Source organism: Melospiza melodia, chromosome 5 (assembly GCF_035770615.1).
Source record: "Melospiza melodia melodia isolate bMelMel2 chromosome 5, bMelMel2.pri, whole genome shotgun sequence".
NCBI classification, from domain to species: domain Eukaryota; kingdom Metazoa; phylum Chordata; class Aves; order Passeriformes; family Passerellidae; genus Melospiza; species Melospiza melodia.
The window spans coordinates 30,792,893-30,814,221 of NC_086198.1; the positions used below are offsets into that span (position 1 = coordinate 30,792,893).

Here is a 21,329-nt window from a genome sequence, read left to right on the forward strand (position 1 = left end):
TTGAATACTTCTTGTTCAGCTTCTAAGCATCAAGGAAACTCTAGGAATGTACTCACTTTGGAGGCAGCGTCTCAATGTCCCGTATCTCCCTGGTGGCTGTCATGGTAAACCCATCGATGACGTAGAAGTGCTCTTTCCCAAAGAGAAGCAGCCCCTCGCTGGTGTCAAGGCCCTGAACCCGAGCACAGCGGTACATGTGCTGGATCTATGAGGAAAGCAGATGCTTAGGGAAAGCAGGTTAAGGAGCACAGGCTCAGACCACTGCTCTGTTAGAACAAGTCTCAGACACTGCAGTATCACTTGCACATACAGCAAAAATCCTGTCAGTCTCTCCTGTAATCAGACCTAATGCTAGTGACTAGTAACTGGGGAGGAAGTTGGATAAAGCCTCATTGGTATGATATAAATGTATCTATTTACCAGTTTATCCACTTGCACTACACTGCCTGAACCTATTTTAGAACCTGCAGCCTACTCAGGTTAGCGATCAGGTCTAATAGATCACAATGCTATTTAACGGTATACTTCAGACAGACAAAGCCTGAAATACCAAATACACAGTATGGTAAATCACCACTGATCTTGGGTATAAAATACTACTTTATCAAGGCTTCACATTCTAATGAAGGCAACAATTAATTAGGAACAGTGGGCTAAATTCAGTGCTTACATTTTCAATGTTTGTTTTCTATCCTTATCATTAAGTTGACAGGACAATAAACCTAGCATGGGATAGCTCATAGCCTTCATTTCAGGGCAGGTGAATTTTTCCCTTGCAGGCAGAAGGTAAAAAAAAGAAAACCAAAATGTTTCCAGTACAGCATTTTTAGGGTCAGGCACACAAAGTACACATTTTAAGGAAGAAGCTGATGAAATGTACAGACCAAGGAAGATATATAGGACATTTATTAATGTCTGGGACACATAATGAAGAAATTCCAATACATTAAATTCTTAGTGTGTTTGAAACAGTACCTTCTCTCCTTCTTCAAGCAGTCGAAGCAAAGTTGTATTGTCAGTTTTCTCCTCTTCATCAATTGAACTCCCCTCAACAATTTGATCCTGTGACTGGTCCTGGTTCTCATCATCTCCTCCATCAGGAGCAGAGCGAGATCGTTTCAGGGGAGGCTTCACCAGGCCTGGAAAAGAGCAGAGACAGATAAATGTCATAAAGAGACATAAAAAAAATAACTTCACAGACCTCTAATCTTTTAAATTACTAACCCAATGCCAAGAGAGAAAAACAAGAGTCCTGCAGGACTTACACTTGTCTTAATGCCAGTGCATGAGGGGATGACAAAGCAAACCATCTAACCTTTGACTCTTGCAATAGTGTCCTCCCCGTGCTCTGGCTCCTGCTGAGCTGTTTCCCCAACTGTGTTCTCCTCGATGGTGTCCTGGAAGACGGCGGGGTTTCCGGAAGCCAGGCGCATGTAGTACTCCTTGCTGTCATAGCTGATGGCTCTCCGGTAGCGAGCAGGTTTCTTGGGAATAATGGAAGAAATCGCTTGGTCAGCCATCTCCTCCCTCAGGCCCTCAGTGAAGGTCTTTCAGGAACAGGGTGTGCAGCACAGTGCATGCCCACTGAGTGTTTTGTGCGTGCTCATATACCAACACAGACAGGAACAGAGACTCTTCAGGAGATCTGATCTGTTGGCTAATTTGCAAGGAGCTATAGAGCCATTTAAGCAAACACGAGGTTGCAGAAAAGCCTGCAGATAAAACTAGAACATGGGGAGTAGGTGTAGCCAGTATGTTATGAACTGTCATAAAAGGCTGGGGTTATTGTGCTTAACACTCGTTGCTCAAAAGGCCATTTTATCATCTCTTTACTCCCTACCAACATATGCAGTTTATTTGTTAGCCAGCTGATTTCTCTGTTAGGCAGTAATTTGAATAAAAAATTGCCTCAAGAAGATACAACAATGTGGACGCTGGTATGAACTAAAAGCACCCAGGGATTGGCTTTAAGTCTCAAAAATTTTTCATTAATTTAGTTGCTTCTTTTTTTCGTAAAGTTTCTGATGGCTTATGGGGAGGAGACCAGCTTGAGAATATGCATGTACCTGAAGTAAATATTTGAGCATTGTTTGTACCTTTGTTTGGTGCTTTTGGTCTTTTTTTTGTGGGTTTTTTTTTGCTTTGTTGAGTGTTTGCTGTTTAGATTCAGGGTTTTTTTTTTTTTTCTGTGTGTAATGTTTCCTTCCTCTTTGTCTGATCCAACCTCCATCACATGGTAATTCTTATGTTCCTCACTTAATTAAGGAAGCAACATTCAGAACAGAAATCAAACTAGCTTTATTGCAAATTGATGCTCAGGATGATAAAGATACTAAGATCAGCAACACAGAAATTTATTATTCAGGTCAAATTGGCTGCTCCCAAAAATCAAAAATTTAAGGCACTGTAATTTAATTTGCTGACTTATGTTTAACCAAGTCTTCACTCCTTATAAGCACAAAACTGCCATTTAAATGATGCTTAAAACATTTGTGGAAACAATTCATGTATAACCTACAAAGAGAAATCCTTTATAGCACTGCTAAGGTGAAGGAATATAGGAAAACAGTAACAATTCATATTAGATATTCTGTATAATAGAATTACTTGCATTTATATGAATTAGATAATTGTAGAAGGAAATTCAAAATGAGTGAATGCACGTTACACACTGTACTTAGTGATGGGCAAGACTGCGACTCTAATTAACAGAGAAAGGCACAATATTGAAATGCTTGCAGAGAAGCCACTTCCAAGCACGTCTGCTCTTTTCAAGAAAGGATTCATATTTTTCAAGCAAATGTGTGCATTTTATTAATAGCAAAACAGAGAAGAGTCAGCTAAGACAAAATTAATATGGGCTTTAACAAAAGTCAGCCTTTTAAAGCCCATTATGGACAAAAAGGAGAAAAAACACTCCCCCAGATCCTCTCTTAGAAGGAAAGACTTTTTCAGTAAGTGCTTCCAAGCCATGTGTTGCCCATTACTAAATGTAAATTCCACTGACCAATAGTTTCAGGTCCCAAAGCCACAACACTCCACACAGTGAGAACAGTGGTAGCACAGCCCAACACAGCCTGTTAGTGTGCAGCAGAGAAGGGAAGGTCTACAGAAAGTTTTATTAGGTGAAGGTTGAGGACAGCACAGTAACATCTTCTAATGTGATTACTGAAAAAACCCTTAGGTCTGGAATTGTTTACTGAAAGAGAGCAAGTTGAAAGCCAAACGTAGAAGCCTTGTTAAGACTGCCTAACATGCAGAAGTTGTATTTATTTTACATTCTTTCAGTCAGTGTACTTGTTTCTTTACCTTTTGAGGAATGGTATCATCAGATGGCTCAGGAAGTCTGTTTGAGAAGTCAGACTGGAAACAGGGCATCAATTACATAAGCATCAATTACATCAGAGAAAGAACACTTTTGAGAAGAATGTATGATGGCATGTTCTCTACTTCATGTGAATTAGACTGTCACTACAGCTACTGTGTGTCAGACCACAAGCAGGCAAAAATATCTAATAGTTTAAAATTGACTGACTTCAAAGTTTTCTCTGCTTTTTTAAAGTACTTTGACACTCAGACATAATTTGAGGGGAAAAAAATCCTGCATGCATACACACATGCTTAAAAAGACATAATAAAGACTGCTTCCTTTCTTAAAAGCAGTGTTCCAAAATTAACAAGAACTAACTGCAAAGCTTTCAAAGGACACAAACTTTTCTGCTCCACAGCCCACCCTCATCTTCACGGATTGACGAAAGTACATTTCAGAAGTGCACCCAAACCAAGGCCTGTAGCCCTTTTTTCCTTTTTTTTTTTTTTCCAGATCACCTTTCCACATTATCTAGATTAAGGACAAGAACCCAGACTGAACCTCACACAATAATGGAACTTTCAGTCTCTGGAGGCTTGTGAAGATGCCAGTGCTGTTTGTTGGCAGGATCACTGAGCACACCTCACATGATATTGCAATATATCCAAATTTGCTTGGTTTTGAGCCAAGTGACTCAGTCCCTTCCCTAAATATATCATGAAGAACAACTGGACTTTACCAACCATTTAGGACAGACAGAAGAATATCAGGTCATACCAAAAGAGTAAAACATCTTTATTAAGAAAAACTTATCAAGAGGAAAAAAAAAAAAAGGCAGCATTTTGCAACACGGTGTAATCACCCATCCCAAGCTCCTGAATACTTACCAGCAAGTTTGTTTCCTGCTCAGCCTCGGGCATGTAGGGATACTGAGTATAAAACATGTCATTGCGCACCATCTTCTTCCTCATTCTGCAGGGCCCCTCAGTCATCTCCAGCATCCACTTGTCCAGGTGGGAGCCGATGGGGGGCCCCCAGAGCCCTCGCTCTCGCAGCAACTCGTACTCGATCTGAGACCACTCCTCAGTCACGTACTTCAGGGCGTTCTGCTGACGCTGAACACAAGGACAGAAATGCATGCAATGTGGAAAACGATTTCAAGAATGAAACCAGATAGGAGCCTTCCTGTCCTTATTTCCACAGGAGAGAGAAGTTCAATGAAGTAAAGTTTGGTGGTCAGGTTTTTGTAAACAAATTGCTTTGAATGACTTGTTTCTCTCAGAAGTTATTTTTAAAGATTTATAGCACATAGCTCAGCAACCAGTGTTGAATGAAATGCCTTTGGGAACAATTGGCAGATACCACAGGGTGGAACAATTTCATTCTGGAAGGCACAGACCAGCCACTTTCTATGGATGATACCACAAAATTTTCTTTGTGTTACTATGAAAATAGCATTTAGACACAATGCTTTTCCACATTTCCTCTTGTGTTTCTACAATGCTTTAGAAACACAGTGTATTTCCAATCACTCTCTTTTTGTTCCCTGCTTTGGTTTTTTTTTACACTTGTAAGGAATTTAAGCTTCTTAAAAAAAATTCACACTTAACATGTGATATTGCTACAAGAATTTTCATCTACAACCAGATCAAAATGAGTTTCGCCATTTGTTTATGTGATTGTACCTAAAAACCCCATAAAAATAACAATTGTGTGGAAACATTCATGCATTTCACCTGTGAGAGCCCAATATTTCACAAGTCTCATACTGAGAAATAGCTTTGGTATAACTTAACAGGCCAAAGTATCAGTGTCAGGTAATTAGCACTGCAAGCCATCCATACCTCCTGGTATTCTTTATATTGCATATCAACCAGGTCCCGAACCACTGCAATGTGAGTAAACATCCACTGGGAAATTTCCTAAGACAAAAACAAGGTGACAAACAGAATAAACAAGAGTCTGTTATGTAAACAAGAGTTTGTTCTTATAAACACGAGTTTGTTTGAATTAAAAGCCTAGGAATACACCACATTGCTAAACTTGCTCACAAAGAATTGTTCCTTAAAATAAACATTCAGAACATTCCCCAAAAGATTGGCACTGAGAAAGAGTACTCTTCCCTTCCTCCTTTCAAGAAATATTTTGTGGATGGTGCCTAGTTTGATGGAAATCCTCAAGACACCCACCCCTCCTCACTTTGTCCCATGATATCTCTGTTTTCATTTATTGCTTCCTCTTCTGATACAACCAGGAACAGTTCCTGTCAGCTCCATTTGTTAAATTCTTCCCTTTCCCCTTCATTATACTGAGAGCACTGAGAATTCATTCATTTCTCAATTCCACTGACTAATTTTCAGCTCAGAAAGAGAACTAGCAACATATTTTTCCACAAAATTTTTAAGCCCCTCTTTCCAAATTGAGGGCAGAATGGGGAAAAACCCAACACCTGTATCACAGCTTCCATTTCAGTGCAGCATTGCAAACTGAACTTAGAAAACCACAGTCATGAACCAGAAGCAGCTGAGCAGTCTCACCAACAATGAAGGGTTGACTCTCAGCTTAAGGTTACAGATATGCAGATGGACCTACTAAATTAGACACACAGAAGCAAGATGTCCAGTCTGGAGAGTCAAAAAAGGGAAAGAAAACCAAGCATAAGATAATGCTTCACACTGTGCAAGACACCCCCACCTTGGGATATTTACACAAATCCTGAACATACATTGCTGGATTTTAGACTGCATGTTATTTCTTGACAGAAAATACCTGCGTGGAGAGGTTGTGTTTACTCAGCCCACTCTCCTTGCGGTTTCTCCTGGAACCAGTCAGTTTAGAGAGGCCAAATCCACTGCTGACTCTTGAAAGTTTGGACTGTGTGGTTGGAACCAAAGCCTCTCCTCTACTGATGCATTTTTTCTCATGAGCTGAAAAACAAAGTGTTGGGAGCACTTTTTAGAAGGTTTTTTTTCCCCTTCCCCCATTATACTTGTTTTTTAGATAGAATGACCTTTTTTGTTGCTTCAGAAAAGGTGTAGCTGTACTCAAATGCTTTCTGCAAATATACTGGCCATGAGGGAGATATTGGAAACCTTAACAAACATCAGCCAGGAACACATAGAAAAACAGATACTGCAAAAACAAGTATTCCAGGTTTCCAAATATGTTTTCTGTACATCCAGGTTAACCTCAATTACTTCAGAACTGTGAAATCATCAAATGAGTCACATCTATGGAATTGTAATTTCTGCTGTCTAAACTCTTGCTAATTCAGTCAAGCACCAATTGATCTTTATTACATGGATGCAGAGCTAATTTACCTGTAACTCGTCCACCAGGATTCCTGGGTCCTTTTTCTCCAGAACTGTTTCCTATGCTGAACATATTTCCTAGCCAAGAATTAGTCATAGCATCACTGCTGCTAGAGGAGGACTGCTCAGCCACCCATTTCCCATCTCATCACCAGACCAAGAGTTTCCAGGCTGCACCCACACATGCTCAAGAGGATCCCCCTCCCTGCCTGGCACATCTAATCCTGGGAATGGTAATACAGGTCATCACAATCCAAGGGTTCATGGGGAGGAGCTCAATGCTTCTACCATTGTAACCCACAATATGCTATTTGCTGACTCAGAAAGGGCCCTGTGCACTGGAGTGTAAGAATATCCTGTTTATGGTCCAGTTTCTGAAGGATTCTGTGTTACACAGTGCCAGTTTATAGAGTATTTACAGCTACAAAAAAGTTGAGCCTATATTAAAACAGCCAGTTAACAGAGTTTATGCTGAGAAAATCCACCCTTCAGGACAGACAAATCCTCAGTCAGGACTTACCCAAATGGTTTTGCCAACACTTTAAACTCGCTTCCTCAATGAAAGGTCTGGCAACAGTTATATCCACTTGGCCACGATCATTGACAGGGAGTGTCACTTTGAAAACTTCTTCCAAAACCTGTTTCTTACTGTGGATCAGCTCTGTCCACACTCTGTTTATGGCTTTTAAAAGAAGCTGGCGACCTGCATAAGTACAAGATCACAAACAGCAAGCTCTCTACAGTGCTCATAGCGCTGACATTTTTACAGTAAGGAAATTAATAATTTCTGTGATTACACTGTAGTTTCTCCCCCCCTTGCATGATGAGTGAAATGCCTTTGGCCAGAGTGCCTGTTTTTGCCATTATGTATGCTATCAGAAAGTCCAACAATTAATTTTGGCAGTTTTTTCTCTGGGAATTGAAACACTGGCTCTGATTAGTTGTGACTCATCTCCCACACCCATCTATTAACAAAATGAGACTGAAAAAACCTTATAGGAGTCTGTGTCTATAAATATATATATAATTCTTATACAATTCTATATATACATTATGCTTCATCATTTTTACATATAACGTGTGCCTAAGTACCTGTGTCAATATTAAATACACACATTTAAGAATCACTGAATACTTTCTTCCATAGCAAGTTCAGAAATTTCCTTTGAGCAAAAGATGATAAGCATACCACAAAATAGTAACTGTATAGTTTATCCCATATATTTCTTATCTTAAAATGAGCCACTTCTATTGCATTTAAAACAGTGCACATAAAACTGCCTTTCTAATTCTGGAGAATGTCCAGAAAACAATGAAGAGCTCTTACTATTTTAACAAAACATTAATTTATCCTCAATGTATCTATCTTGGTACTTCCAAGAGTCTTTTCATCTATTTTTAATGTAATTTTATACACACACAGCCCCAATTACTCCAGAGAGTAACTGGGTAACACACACATACCACAACACCCTGCCCTGGGTCACCGGGGTAAAAGATTAGTGATGACAATACAAAACTGGCATTATGAGACATCTGTGGCTTTGTCATTCTCAGATTACCTTCACTGACATCTTGACTGTAGACTCCATCTGGTTCTATATCAGAGGGGATCATAATGTGCCACGTTGTCATCCTGGCTTCTGCTTCCAATCCAAACCCATCAACATTGCTACAAACACACAATGGATTAACAATCATCAGAATTAAAAGACACAAAAACACAAGCCAAGATACAGCATTTGATTTTGTTTAATACACACTACTACAGCAAAGTATCTTCACTTCTGTCCATTTGAGTTCTGACAATTTGTGGTCACAAGCTGAACTGAAGGTTTATGAAGAGATGATATGCCACAGATATTGGTGTCACTAGCAGAAGATGGTGATATTTGAAGAAACACAAAACAGACGAGGTCAGAAACGCAGAACACTGGGGTTTGATGACTGTTACTAAGTATCCTTGGATGAAACACAAGTTGTGGCTCTTCTTGGAAAGAACAAATGAAAATGCCAGGCTGGCATTTGCAGCAATGTAGGAAAGGAGGTGTCTACAGCATTTGTCATGGATGCCTGATTTAATGCATGACTGGCCTTACTCAATGCTATACAGAACAAATACCAAGATATTGAACTTGTATGGAATGATTCAACAGACAGTAAATCCAGTGACAGGACTCTCTGACTATTAATTACCTAGCACCAGTGCTTCCTTCTATCTTTAAAACATTTCAATTTATAAAAGGTCAACAACGAAATAGCTGGATAAACACATTTGTCAGTATTTAAAATACCTCTACAAAAGGAGATAAAAATGTTCTCTATTTCCAGGATCTTCAAACCTAGTTTTGTCTCAAAATGAATTTCTTAAGCTTGCTTGCAACTCACTGGCTGGAAAATTATAAACAGCCCTCCAAAATTTGCTGACTTATTTGCAAGATGAGTAAAAAGGGGTCATTTTAGTACTTCCCTGCCCTGGCTGTGGACTGCTCTTCTGCCTGACATATTTACCTTCCCACATGAAGATTAATCAAGCAGTGAGCTAGGCAGCTGATGAATTCCTGATCATGATTTCCAGGTCCCAAAATTAAGTTCCTGTTTACAGTAAGGACCCTTAGGGAATCAAGGAGAGCCACTTGCTGAGGAACAGTTTTGTGTGCTCTTGAGAACTGATACAGGATGGTTCTGTTCAGGCAGTGATAAATGGCATCCAGCGAGAGTCCCTGAGATCTTCTTTTTGACTAATGGGAAGTAAAAAAAACATGATCAGAAGTAGCAGCAACTCATTTTACTGGCACACAACTTCCCTTGAACTGACCCAAGCTCATTTTCCAGAATTAGCATTTTACTGTAAGTGTCAATTCCATTAATTTCAAGGACTAAAATGACATTAATGATTAAACACTTAGAATTTTAACATCTATAAAGATGCTGCTGATTTCTAACAGTAAGTCTTCTAACAATTTCCAATAAAAGTGTGTGAGGAAGGTCCCCAAAAATGTCAAGGTAAATTTAAGGAGCTTCTCAAAATTCATGTGAGGCATATTTCATTGTTTATTTTGGGGAGATTTCTAAAAAATAATGTGATCTGAGAGCAGTTCTTACTCAATTTCTCTTCACAGAAAGATGTGCTAAGAAAGCTCTGTAAAGAGAGAGTGAGCCTGAGAAAGAAAAGCATATTCTGTGCTCTTCCCAAACATGTATCACTCTCAGATTGTTTAGTGGCATCACTCCATGCATTTCCACATAATCTACAAAAATGGTTTTTCAGGCAGGGTAATACAACAAACAGCCCTGTTACCTGTGCAATGAGCTGGATTATGAAGTCCACAAGAAGCTTGGATTCTTTGTTGAACATGCCCTGCCAAAGCTTATCTACCACACGCTGTGTAAAATAAAACACATTGTTCACCAGCACTTGGTAGCTTCCTCCACTTGTTATAGGCAGAGATGCATCTTCACCTAGGTAATAAAAAATCCCAAAGTTTTCTACATTTATCAAATAACTCCATCTGCATAAATACATTCACATTAGTTTATGCTTTCTAGACTTCCATAAAAGAGAAAGAGATTCAATGAAAGCTAAAACCTCATGGCTTCCCTACAATAGGACTTTCCCTTTGATGTAAGCAACTGCAGCTCTGAACTTTTATTTTATCTTTTAAAAAATCATTCTGGAGTTTTAAAACATGATTCTGGATTTGTTTTATTAATGCACTGCACCCACAGGGAGACTGTGGGTCTTATTATTAAATTAAATTTATTAAATTACTGCTGTGGCAAGAAATGGTGAGCCTTACAAGGAAGTCTGAACAGAAATGCATACAGTTCCTTATGACACCTGGGATGGAGGCAGAGCAGCCCAAGAGCTCCTGGGAAGTCCAGCAAGTCACCATGAAATGTGACTGGACTCCTTAAGCCATATAGTTGTTGTGAATAACTTATTTTACAGCTTTGGCACAATCAAGGTAGGGAGGGAACATGCAAGCACATCAACGCCATTTACACATTAAAGAAAGGAAAGGGCAAGGGAAAAAAATTAAGATGATCAAGTTGCAGCAAAACAGACCACCAAAAAAGAAAAAGGTCACAGAATCAAAACCTGGTGTCCTGCTCAATAGATTGACTATTAAACTTTGCTATATTACCCAATAAAACATCAGCTGCAAGTAGGTGGTCCATCACTCCATCCAAAACATATGTCTGAAACTCCTTCTGCTGGGTTCGTGTTGATCTTTCAGGAGAAGCCTAAAAAATGATATTAAAATAATATTAAGATAATTAATTATCTCTGAACAAAAAAGAGGGAGAGGGATGGTGTTCTGCATTATTTCCTTTTCCCTCAGCTCCCATGAACTACATTTTTTTTTTCTCTTAACATTCTGTCTCAAGTAAAAAGCTTTGGCTTTATCAAAAATCTAAGCATGCACATCGAGTATACACTGGCTGCATGCAGACTTGCAAAGCAGGCATTATTCCTTTTTAAATCCAGGAAATTTATCTTCTGCCATAACAGGTAACACATACTGAAAAGGTACATGAAACTCTCCACTATAAACATATGTTCAACCTGTGATTTTTTTCAGTTGACACAAGTCACCTCCTTCAGTAAACAATGAGCAAATGATCAAACGTTAAAGTTGCAGAAAGAGAAATAACAGTAAGTCTGGCAGCGTGTACCTACCTAATCCTATTTATGCTAATGGGCAAGTAACACTGACAAGTGATAACAAGTTAAAAGAGCTGTGAAGAACTGCAGCCACTTGAACATGATCTCAAATATGCGCCTGGGTCTGTGCATAACTGACATCTTCTGACATTTCATTTGTTTTTGCTTTGTGACAGCAAAGAGGGGCCCAACTGCCCCAGGAAACTTGTTAGGAAATATACAAGCATGCAAGTATGGCCCAGAATTCCTGCAGCTTTCAAAAAACTTCAGGGAGACTCAGCAACACATAAGGTGAGGTAACTAAGAGGTAGATCAAGGTGAATGAGAAGTGATGTGAACATTTCAAAATGTACTGTCTGAAGGTGTAGGCAGTTAAACAGTAACTGAACTCCTCACCTCCTTGCCTCACCTCATTAGCAGGAAAATACTTTCTTCAAGTGTCATGAACTTCAGAAGTTGATTTACAGCAAGACAACACAGTTATTTTGTGAGGTTTTATAGTATACGATCCCATCTGTCTTTTTATCTAACTGATACTATCTATGGCACAATTTCTTTTTATCTAATACAAATAGAACGGAAACCCTAATTTCTGCAGAGGTTTTAAATTTTCAACAAAGTTAATAGAGATGTCATGGCTGGAAAGGTGCTTAACCACTGAATCATACTCCACAAAATAAAACTTGAAGAAAGCTTCTTATGCTGGTTTTCCAAGCCATTACAGAAAGGTGAACAAGCTACTCTTTATGAAACATTAGTGCTTCTTCTTTTTTTCCACTCTTATTTCATGACAATTCCACTGAATCTCTGGTCATCCCTAGCCTAACTTTGTAAGGCAATAGAAGAAAAAACATTTTAGGAAAATAAGGTGTCACAACTAAGCTCAAACAACAAAACCAAACTAAAACACAAACCACAATGAAATTGTACCTCTAGCAGAAGGTCTACCAGTGGAGTCTGTTTGCTGGCTGGTGTGAGACATAGGTTATCAATGATCATCACACGCATGAAGTCAAACACAAACTTCTTGGCAGGGTGGTTGGTCAGGTAGGTCTTGGTGCCCACATTGCAGTATTCTGATTGGCTCCTGTTCATGCCAGAATCAGCTGCAAAGGCTTTAAACTCTTCAGCTGGGGACCCAACTTCGTCATCGAGATCAGTGACCTGTAAAAACCAGCATGTTAAAACTGCAGAGATCAGCTAATTAATGGCAGTTTCTTCACTTCTCTATTCTTTGCTTGTCTTTCTAAAGGTATTTCACTGCACATTTTGCTTCTTAAGAAGCCTTTTTAGAAAATTATGATGTTCAGAATCAGTTCTCCAATATGGAAACATCCAGTTTTGGATTCTCAAGGCAAATGATGATCTGGAATGTGTTACATTTCATGCTCCCTCACCAACAGAATTGGATGAATTCTAGATACTTGGCAAAAATAAATGTTCTCATTGAAAAAAAAATAAAAAGAAAAAGAAAAGTTTTGAAAAAGTTATTAACTAAAGCCGTTAAAATAAAATCAAGACAGAAGCCAACTCATAAAGGCCATCAAGCTTACATAACATAAAATAAAAAAGGAACTGAGCCTTTTTTTTTTCTTTTAATACAATACCTTCATCAGAGTGCAGTTATGGGTAAGCCGGTTTCCCAAAAATCTCTAAAAGAAGAAGAAAAAAAAAAGGGTCTCCACAGCTTTCCCATTTCTGATGAACAGAAACCTTGAAAGGCTAGCTCTTAAAGAGGACTGTAACAAAAGCACAAACAGTAATGAAAGCTGTCAAATCCAGAAGACTGACTCTTTCTATGCAACTCCCTTCCATAAATGAAAGAGGAGACAATATGATTTCCCTCAACAGGCTTCTTGCATCGCCAGCTTACATGTCAAGTAATCAAATGTTTTGAACATTTGGTCTGCTTTAGCAGGAGAGTGTTTTCAACAAATTAAGAGAAGCCCAAATACGTATTCCTTCTATTTTTAAGAGCAATCTCAGAAAAGCTGAAAGACCTTTAAAAAAAGTTAAGAATCTTCTCTCAAGGCTGAATTTAAATTATACTGTTTTGTTGCAGAAATCTGGCTGTGATTCAGCTATTTCACCAGGCACTGATGAGTGCTACACATTTGGGCAAACAGAAACACAGGAGGAGTAAATCTATTTGGAGTGAAGAGCACCCTCAAACAGCAAAAAGCTCAAGTTGCCAGGCAGCTACACAGAATTTCAAGGGATCTAGTAGTTAAAGCCTGCTTAGAGACACAAGGCTCCTCTAAAAACTCTGTACAGGTAAATGCCAAATCAGTATTACCAGTTTGTAAGTGGAACTTTTTTTGAGAGAGAGCAAGTTCCTAAAGTTCCTAGTATGTACTTGAAATGCAAGTTTAACAAAAAAGCAAAAAAGCCCATGTCTTTATGAGAGACTCTCCAGCAGGCACTGTTAAAAACTGGTCTCCCACTTTTATTGACAATAAAATAATAGCACACCACAAGTTATTACTTCCTGAAGGTTTTTATCATACTCTCCATAGTTCTAGCATTTGGCAACTGCTAGACTAATTATCCTTCCATGTTCTTAATAAAATTACTTTTAGATGCTGGCTAACAATATCTGTTTTTTTTCCTTTCCATTCATATTCTAGAAATAGTATCATTTGAAAATGACACTAGGCTCAAAGAAAACTTCAGCCAGCAATGCAAACAAAGTTGAATTCACACCCTCTCTTGGCTTGAGCTCAGTAGTTTCAGGAAATACAAGAACACTGCTTTGTGGTTAAGCCACAAAACCAGAAATAGAAATGGGAAATGTGAGGAAAAAGAGGTTTTAGGTTTCATCACATCCTCCAGAGCAGAGGGCTGACGGTCTCTTTTGCTTGTGTAAATCTGAACTAGCATTTTTCATTTGATTGAAAATAATGTCCTCTAGAAAACAAGCAAACAGTTTATTGCCCCTAAAATGCTGCTTCTGATGTCCCTGCACAACTGCCCTGCAGTTTAACACACTCTTCTCTCAGATCCACAACCCAAGTACAAAAGATCCAGCTCAGCCCTGATGATAACCTCTTGTGCAAGTGAGTAGAGCTTTATCTTGGTACGACTGGTAATTGATAAATCCTCAAAAGCAACACTCATGTGAAAAATAAAAAAGGCAAGCAGCTGGATTTCCTACCATCTCTGAGTATGGTCGGATGTTGAAAGGAAACACTGTTGCTGCCAGCGCACACAGGAACTCTGGACTCATCCACAGGGAAATGAGGTCAGGTACATTGTGATACAGATACCGAAAGAACTGCATCAGGGTGACTGGATACTCCCGAAGCCAAGAGCCTTCTTCCTCTGACTGCCAGGGCTGGGTTGGGAAACAAACACCAGATTAGCACAGACTGCAGCACTTGAATACTCACTCCAGAAAGGAAGAGCACGCTTTCAAGCACTTCTCAAACAAGAGACCAACAGCATTTTACAGCACATCATTGACCATAAGCTAAAACGTGTGCCCTGTCATGTAATGACTCAGAAATATTGGCAAACGTGACCAGACTGAAGCCAACTCCAAATGTGACGGCACAGTTGAACATGCCTGGTGTCAGCACACAAGACACAGCACATGTCTCTGAGCATGGCTGAAGTGTATCCAAACAGGTGAGGACCAAACACAATGGTCGGTCACCAGCAGAGAGACAGAACACGTGACAACAGGAATGGGTTCTGCAGCAGGTAGACTTGTCCAGAAGATGCTTCTGGACATGTTACCTCGGGAGAAATATGCAAGCAATAGAGCATATCACATACACATGATGATCCAACAGGTGACAACCAAACAGGTACTGCTTTTCAAGCACTACAGGAGGCAATTCTCAGCAGATAACACATTCTGGCTTCAAGGAAATAAATAATTTTCCCACTGAGAAACCAACTTTCCCTACTCTTGACATTAGATTCAAAGATGAGAGGATGACACATTTCTCTGGCAGTAAATTAATCTCTTCTGGCATGGGGCTACTCATAGTCAGGGACTTCTCTCTATGGGGAAGGGTCATGAACAAAATCTGCAACTCACAAAGCTCTGAGCAGATGGGATACAGAGTCTCAAACATTCTCCCATGATGTTAATTGGGAAAGAAAGGGAATAATCTCTGACAAGGACATTGTATTCTTCTGCTTTCTTGTTTCATTTTAACTGCAGCTAAACAGAAAGCTCAGCCTTTTTGTGGAAAAACAGTGATAATTTTGCGGCCACTAATATTTCTACAGATACAGGGAAAAAAAGTAACATAGACAAACTCAAGAAAATTACACTTTCCACCCAAGTATTACAAGACTAACTCACAGGCAATTTTGTCATGATACTAACAAAAACTTGACCTTTCTAATTTGGTTTTTAACCATGTGGAAAACTTGAACAACACAGTATACTGAAATACAAGCAAAATTTCCAATGCTTACAGAATTCAGCATGCTCCTCAGCATTCCCAGTAACAAGAAGGCAGCTTCTGTGCAAACACTGTGTATTGAGGAGGTAACAGTGCCACAAGAGGCAGGAACTCCAAATATGAATGTCCAAATGGAGTCTAAATCAAACTGCAAGAGGTGAAAGAGAAGACATGAAATGATCCTTTTCTCCTGGACAATTGTATACTGCTTTTTATTGCAGATACAATATACTCATTTTGCAGTAGATAAAAAATTAGTTTACATCCTCCAAACTTTATCATCAAACGCAATATGAAGGTCACATGTCACTGAAGAAAATTTCTTTTAACCATGAGCTAATGAAACTGCAACTCTCCTCTTCTCACTTTTTCTCACTTCTCATAAAGTATGCATATGTTTTCAAACAAAAGAATTGTCAGCACACGTGCCACACAATCAACTTAGTTGTCCAACATGCAGCAGTAAAACCCACATGGTATTCCGTAGAAAAAAAATGAACAACACAAACAAATCAAGTTGTATTTTCCAGCAAGTCTAAATAATTAAATCAATTAAAAATAAAAAGGAACCAAGCGTCCACCTCTAGCATTAAGAGTGCTACCAAGTAGTTGAATTTAGTTTCAGTTTAACAGTGTCATACTTCAGTGCTGTAGGCAGAGGAGTGAGTTTCATGCCTCTACCTCATGATAGCAGAGTGCTGAATGTGTGCCAAGTATTCCTCCTGAGAAAGAAGGCAGGCATCTTCTGGTTTGAAGTTTTACTTTTCAGTTCTCACTGATAATGATGTCAGCACTGCACCCATTCTAAATAGGCACCCTGTCTATCTAGAATGGAGTGTGTGGCTTTTCTTCCCTGGGGTTTCCTAGGCCTGTTGTAGGTCATATAGTATCTATTCACTTACTTCAAAAAGCCCAAAATAACCTGTTCAGAATAAGAACAATCGACATTTTTCAGCAACAACTGAGTTGTCTCCCTACAAAACCACAGAGACTTTCTGAAATAAAAGCAACCTTGTTTTGCTTGTAACCTGTGAACTCTCTTTAAGATAGCAACTGCCCACTTCTTAGACAAAAAAAACCAAAAAACCCACCTCACAACCAAAGCAAGTAAAAGGTTATGTTCCCTTCAGTGCCCACAGCATGCCAGCTTGAACTAAGGATCTACTTCTCATTTGACCCCAAAATGGACCAGAGTGACACCAGTGATGGCTAAGCCATAGCAGGCTGGCTTCTACATACTCCCAACCCAAGGGCTTAGCACTAAACACCACATCATGGCGGTGAGTCAGCTGCAGAGAGGGAAAGGGCCTGGTTAATTCATTATTTTCTTTCACGACAGACAGAATTGCATTCACATCTTACTGGATAATCCCTACCTTGGCACCCTGATTACACTGGCTGCTGATGACAGGCGCACTGACCTGCAGGTTTTCAGGCAGCTCAGTGACTGGCTGCTGCAGGAAAAGGGCCATGAGGAGGAAATAGAGTGCAGGCACGTTGGTGTGCTTTGGGAGAAGGGACTGCAGCACGGGGAAGCCTGGGAAGTGGCAAGCATCCCGGTTAATCTCCCGCACTGTCGATCTGCCACCAGCACTCCGGCCAACATTGAACCCTGGGGGAGAAAAGAAGGCACAAAGCAACAAGGTTAAGGGGGAACTACCTGTGAGGACCCTTCTTGCTCAACCTGGTGAGATTAAAAGGGAACCTACTCAGAAACTAATGATGTACAGAACAAACGTGCACATAAGTCTATCACACAAGACACCATTCTGCTTCAGATGTCTCATTTTTTTTAAACAATTAAAAAATAAAGGAAATTACTGCTTTCCAGTACCACATAGATGACTGTTCCATACAGACTGCTTAATATAATTGCTTACACAACATCCATTTTCTGGCTGTGACCATAACTTCTGACTTTTAAAACACCAAGGTTTCTGAAAATAGGTATTTTGCTGGCTGAGAGCGAAATATCACCTTAATCTCAGTTACAGATTTACATAATGAAGCAGCAACCCATGGTCCATTTAAGTCAACGGGCAGCTAATTTGTGTCCAGAGAAGTCTCACAGGCATTTTGTTTCAGATATTTTGTTAATGATTAATCAGCTGGTAGTAAGTCTTAAACAGCCTTATTTTATTTAAGTGCTGCCAGAACCACTTTTTGTGACCATGCTTCTACCTTTGTATTTCAACTTCCTACTTAAAGGAAAAAAAAATACACTGGGTGGCAAAAGCACTTATTTTCAAGCAAGGAAAGAAGCAGGAAGACAGGTCAGTCTCCACATCAGCACTATGAGACATTGGTTTGACACTGCCAGTGGTCAGATAGTTTTTCTGAGGCTCAAATACAGATACACTTTCCACCAGAAACTGACTTTTTAAACAGAAAACCTCTATCAGGAATCAAATTAATGAAATCCGTGCTACACAGCTGCAGAAATTCCATCAATAACCTTCAACAAAATTCATCATACTTGGTTTCATGAGAAATCTTGGAGCCAGTATGTTATGATTTCTTAAAAAACACAGCATACAAAAATTAGATTATCTGTCACTATCAGGTTATGAGACTCAAGTTTAAAAATATCTTTTTCACCACGGCCTAGCTTGGATACAACTGAAGTGATAGTATAATAGGAAAAACAGTGAAACTTGAAAAATACTTTCAAATGTAATTGTAAATCAAAATCTTACTTAGAAAGATTTTGTGACTGAAGGAAATGTTTATGATATTGGACATTTTAAGTACATACTGAATAAAGAATGGTTTACTCCCTAAAATGCCAATGGTTTTCAAGTTTTTAAAGCACAATCAGGCAAAAGAAATGCATGTGCAAAATTGTTTCTTAAATAAAATACAGAACCTTAATCAAAATGAGCCAAACGACAGATGCTTTTTATTTTAACAATAAAATATTTGCATGTGTTTTACAGCTTCTGAAAAACCATTTTCTTTAATCCTCCTAATTCATGGCAATGCAAAGAACCATCCTATGCTGGTAGCCGAATATCCTGAGGGATGTATTGTGGGAAACAGTAAAAGGAGAGTTTTCTTTCAGCAAAAAATAACAAGATACTATATTTGAAACCTATCAAAGATACAAAGCAGAAAGAAATATTTTTTATATTTTTGTATTTTCATTTCAGGAAGAGCCCTCTTCATGAAAGAAGACTTCAGTTACTTTCTTATAGTAGACTTCAACAAGACTTCAGTTACTTCCTTATAGTAAATCAATTAAAAAAAAACTTTTAGTGCAGTACCAGATCATGTACAACACAGACAGGTGGCCCCTTGAACAGCTATTTACAACAATGAAGTACTATTGATACCACTGCTCTGATCTAAAGGCTACTGAGGCTTATGAAAGACCCTCATTTAATGTCAATGAGTTTGCACCAGAGCCTGAATAGACATTCATCTGAAAAGCACTATTTTACTTTGACTGGGAAAAAAAACAGGTTGGTGGGAAATTGCCACTACACCTCTCTATAAAGAGCTGACAAACGTCATTTCAAACATTTGGAGATACATTTCAGGTACCTCAGAAATGCTCAAAATGGGCTCTGTAGCACTAAAATCTTATACAGAATTCTAGGCCACTAGGGGTAACTGAAAGGTCTGGTAACATGGCTAACAGAGGATTTAAGAACCTGGAAAAAAAGCCTTTAATAGAAAGTGTGCTTGTGTACACAAGAAAGCAGTGAGGGAAAGGAAAAGAAATGCTGAGATTATACTGTGAACACAGAAATTTCCAAGACAGCAAAAATGGTAAATCTGATGGACACAGCACTCACTAGTCAAAGCAGCTCAGATATAATGCTGCACAATAACTATTAAAAGTAACCAAACAAGCCAATATTACTGCATCTTTATTAGCTGTGTGCATAAAGTGCTGCTCAATGCTTCCTTTGCAAGTAGCTCAGCCATGTCTGCTCATGGGACACACTTCACCTCACCCTGATGGTAAAACAAAAAAACCAATTAGCTACACATGATGCACCAAAACTGAACTACAATGACATCTGTGTCATGTCAGCTACAGGCAGCTTTGTACAACCACTCCCTTTTGCCTAGGAAACCCTAACTCTTGGTTGTAAGAAAATGAAGTCAGAAGCATCTGATGGCAGCACAGACAAGAGTAACAGGAAGGCCTCAGCCAGACAGCACCCCCACAATAACCCAGAGCTCAACTCCCCAGCACAGGTGCTCCCAGCAGCCCCTGAGCCCCGCGGGGCTGAGATGCCTACCTAACACAGTGCCAATCTTATTGGTCAGGACAGAGTCAGTCTGATCCAGCCAGCCTCCACCACTGAGACCTTCCTTAAACTTGATAAGGATGGACTGATTGCTCAACAGGACCACGAGAATTCGCATGGCTGCCGTGACTGTGGTGGAATGAAGATGTTCTTCCATAAACATCATAATCCAATCAAAACCCAGTGTCTTGACCAGTTCTTCACAAGCCCTACGTGAAGGGAAAAATAAAAGTCACATTTTACAGCATTTAGTTTTCTACTACACAGCAAAAATCAACGTCCTCCACTGCAGGGAAAACCTTAAGAGCAAACTCTTAGTTAAGTTTGCTACAAACAATACCACTTATCAACTCTATATATGAAACAGGTTACGTGCATTTGTTTAGAAGAAAGGAAGGACTAAATACAGCTCCTGGGACTAATTCCATTGCGTGAGATTTCTCCAATAGCTACTTTTGATAACAAATATGGAATTTAGAACTGAAATCATCTTGCTGAACAAGAAGTTTTCACATGACTTCTTAATGAACTGGTATAAAAAATGAAGGAAGATTGTTTCTTTCTTTGTTTTTATTATGGGAAGAGTTACTTGGGAACATCTGAATGTGTTTTTTGCAATTTAAAGGGGCATTCTAGGGCCGATGATCTTAATGATAACCCCTACTGAAGCTTGTGGATCTCAACCAAATGAGAAGCTGATTATCCCACTTCTCTAAAATCAAAAGTTTTCTCTTGGACAGATTTTATTTTTCTATAGCCACACATGAAGTTGAGATAAAACAACAAAATTACAATGTATCCCATTTCTACTAGCATACCCAAGAGTAAGTCAGTGACATCTGCATAAATCATTCAACATTTCCTATAAAATGATGCAATTCAACTAGTGATTTGAAGGGTGGCTGTATAATTCTTCCCCTTGAAATAAAATATTATATCCTTTCTCTGCTTCAAGAGTTTTTTTGTACTTACTGTAAATTAACAGTTGTCTTTTCTTTAGATGTATACAGAAGTTTCAGAAGGATATCTAAAAGCCTGTTCCGCAGTAGAATAAGATTAGCTGAAACAAGTCCTCCAAAATCATCCTCTGTTCCTAAATATTGAATAAAACCAAACAAAAAAAAAAAAAAAGAAAGAGGCAAAATCACGATTTTAGAACTTGGGCATTTTAAAGGCTATTCATAAATTCCATACATAAGCAACTACAACCCTACCCCCCACTCAGGCTCCAAGGAAGCTGTGCTAAAGTGCAAGCAGCCTGTAATATGGTGCTGAGAAGTGTCTGGTGCCTCCTCATCACTGTCCCACAGACTTCAGGCAGCTTGAAGAACAGGTAAAAGAGAATCATAGCCTCTCAGACAA

The 21,329-nt window shown here is 39.1% G+C and overlaps 1 protein-coding gene across 8 annotated transcripts in view; it reads right to left on the bottom strand.

Moving 5' to 3' along the window:
* WDFY3 (WD repeat and FYVE domain containing 3) overlaps nucleotides 1–21,329 on the bottom strand; it is a 152,876-nt gene that overhangs the window by 19,991 nt on the left and 111,556 nt on the right. For 4 of the 8 annotated variants that reach the window (XM_063156772.1, XM_063156773.1, XM_063156769.1 and 1 more), the window contains 19 exons: nucleotides 20,940–21,060; nucleotides 19,959–20,176; nucleotides 17,085–17,320; nucleotides 15,722–15,856; nucleotides 14,445–14,624; nucleotides 12,898–12,942; nucleotides 12,221–12,454; nucleotides 10,770–10,869; nucleotides 9,923–10,083; nucleotides 9,133–9,362; nucleotides 8,184–8,293; nucleotides 7,142–7,324; nucleotides 6,080–6,237; nucleotides 5,155–5,232; nucleotides 4,198–4,425; nucleotides 3,310–3,363; nucleotides 1,316–1,484; nucleotides 976–1,139; nucleotides 57–205 (listed from right to left, as the gene is read on the bottom strand). In XM_063156772.1, coding sequence (XP_063012842.1) covers nucleotides 57–205; nucleotides 976–1,139; nucleotides 1,316–1,484; nucleotides 3,310–3,363; nucleotides 4,198–4,425; nucleotides 5,155–5,232; nucleotides 6,080–6,237; nucleotides 7,142–7,324; nucleotides 8,184–8,293; nucleotides 9,133–9,362; nucleotides 9,923–10,083; nucleotides 10,770–10,869; nucleotides 12,221–12,454; nucleotides 12,898–12,942; nucleotides 14,445–14,624; nucleotides 15,722–15,856; nucleotides 17,085–17,320; nucleotides 19,959–20,176; nucleotides 20,940–21,060 — 2,953 coding nt within the window. The remainder of the gene's footprint in view (nucleotides 1–56; nucleotides 206–975; nucleotides 1,140–1,315; nucleotides 1,485–3,309; nucleotides 3,364–4,197; nucleotides 4,426–5,154; nucleotides 5,233–6,079; nucleotides 6,238–7,141; nucleotides 7,325–8,183; nucleotides 8,294–9,132; nucleotides 9,363–9,922; nucleotides 10,084–10,769; nucleotides 10,870–12,220; nucleotides 12,455–12,897; nucleotides 12,943–14,444; nucleotides 14,625–15,721; nucleotides 15,857–17,084; nucleotides 17,321–19,958; nucleotides 20,177–20,939; nucleotides 21,061–21,329) is intronic. The other 4 variants (XM_063156767.1, XM_063156766.1, XM_063156768.1 and 1 more) reach the window with 4 other exon arrangements.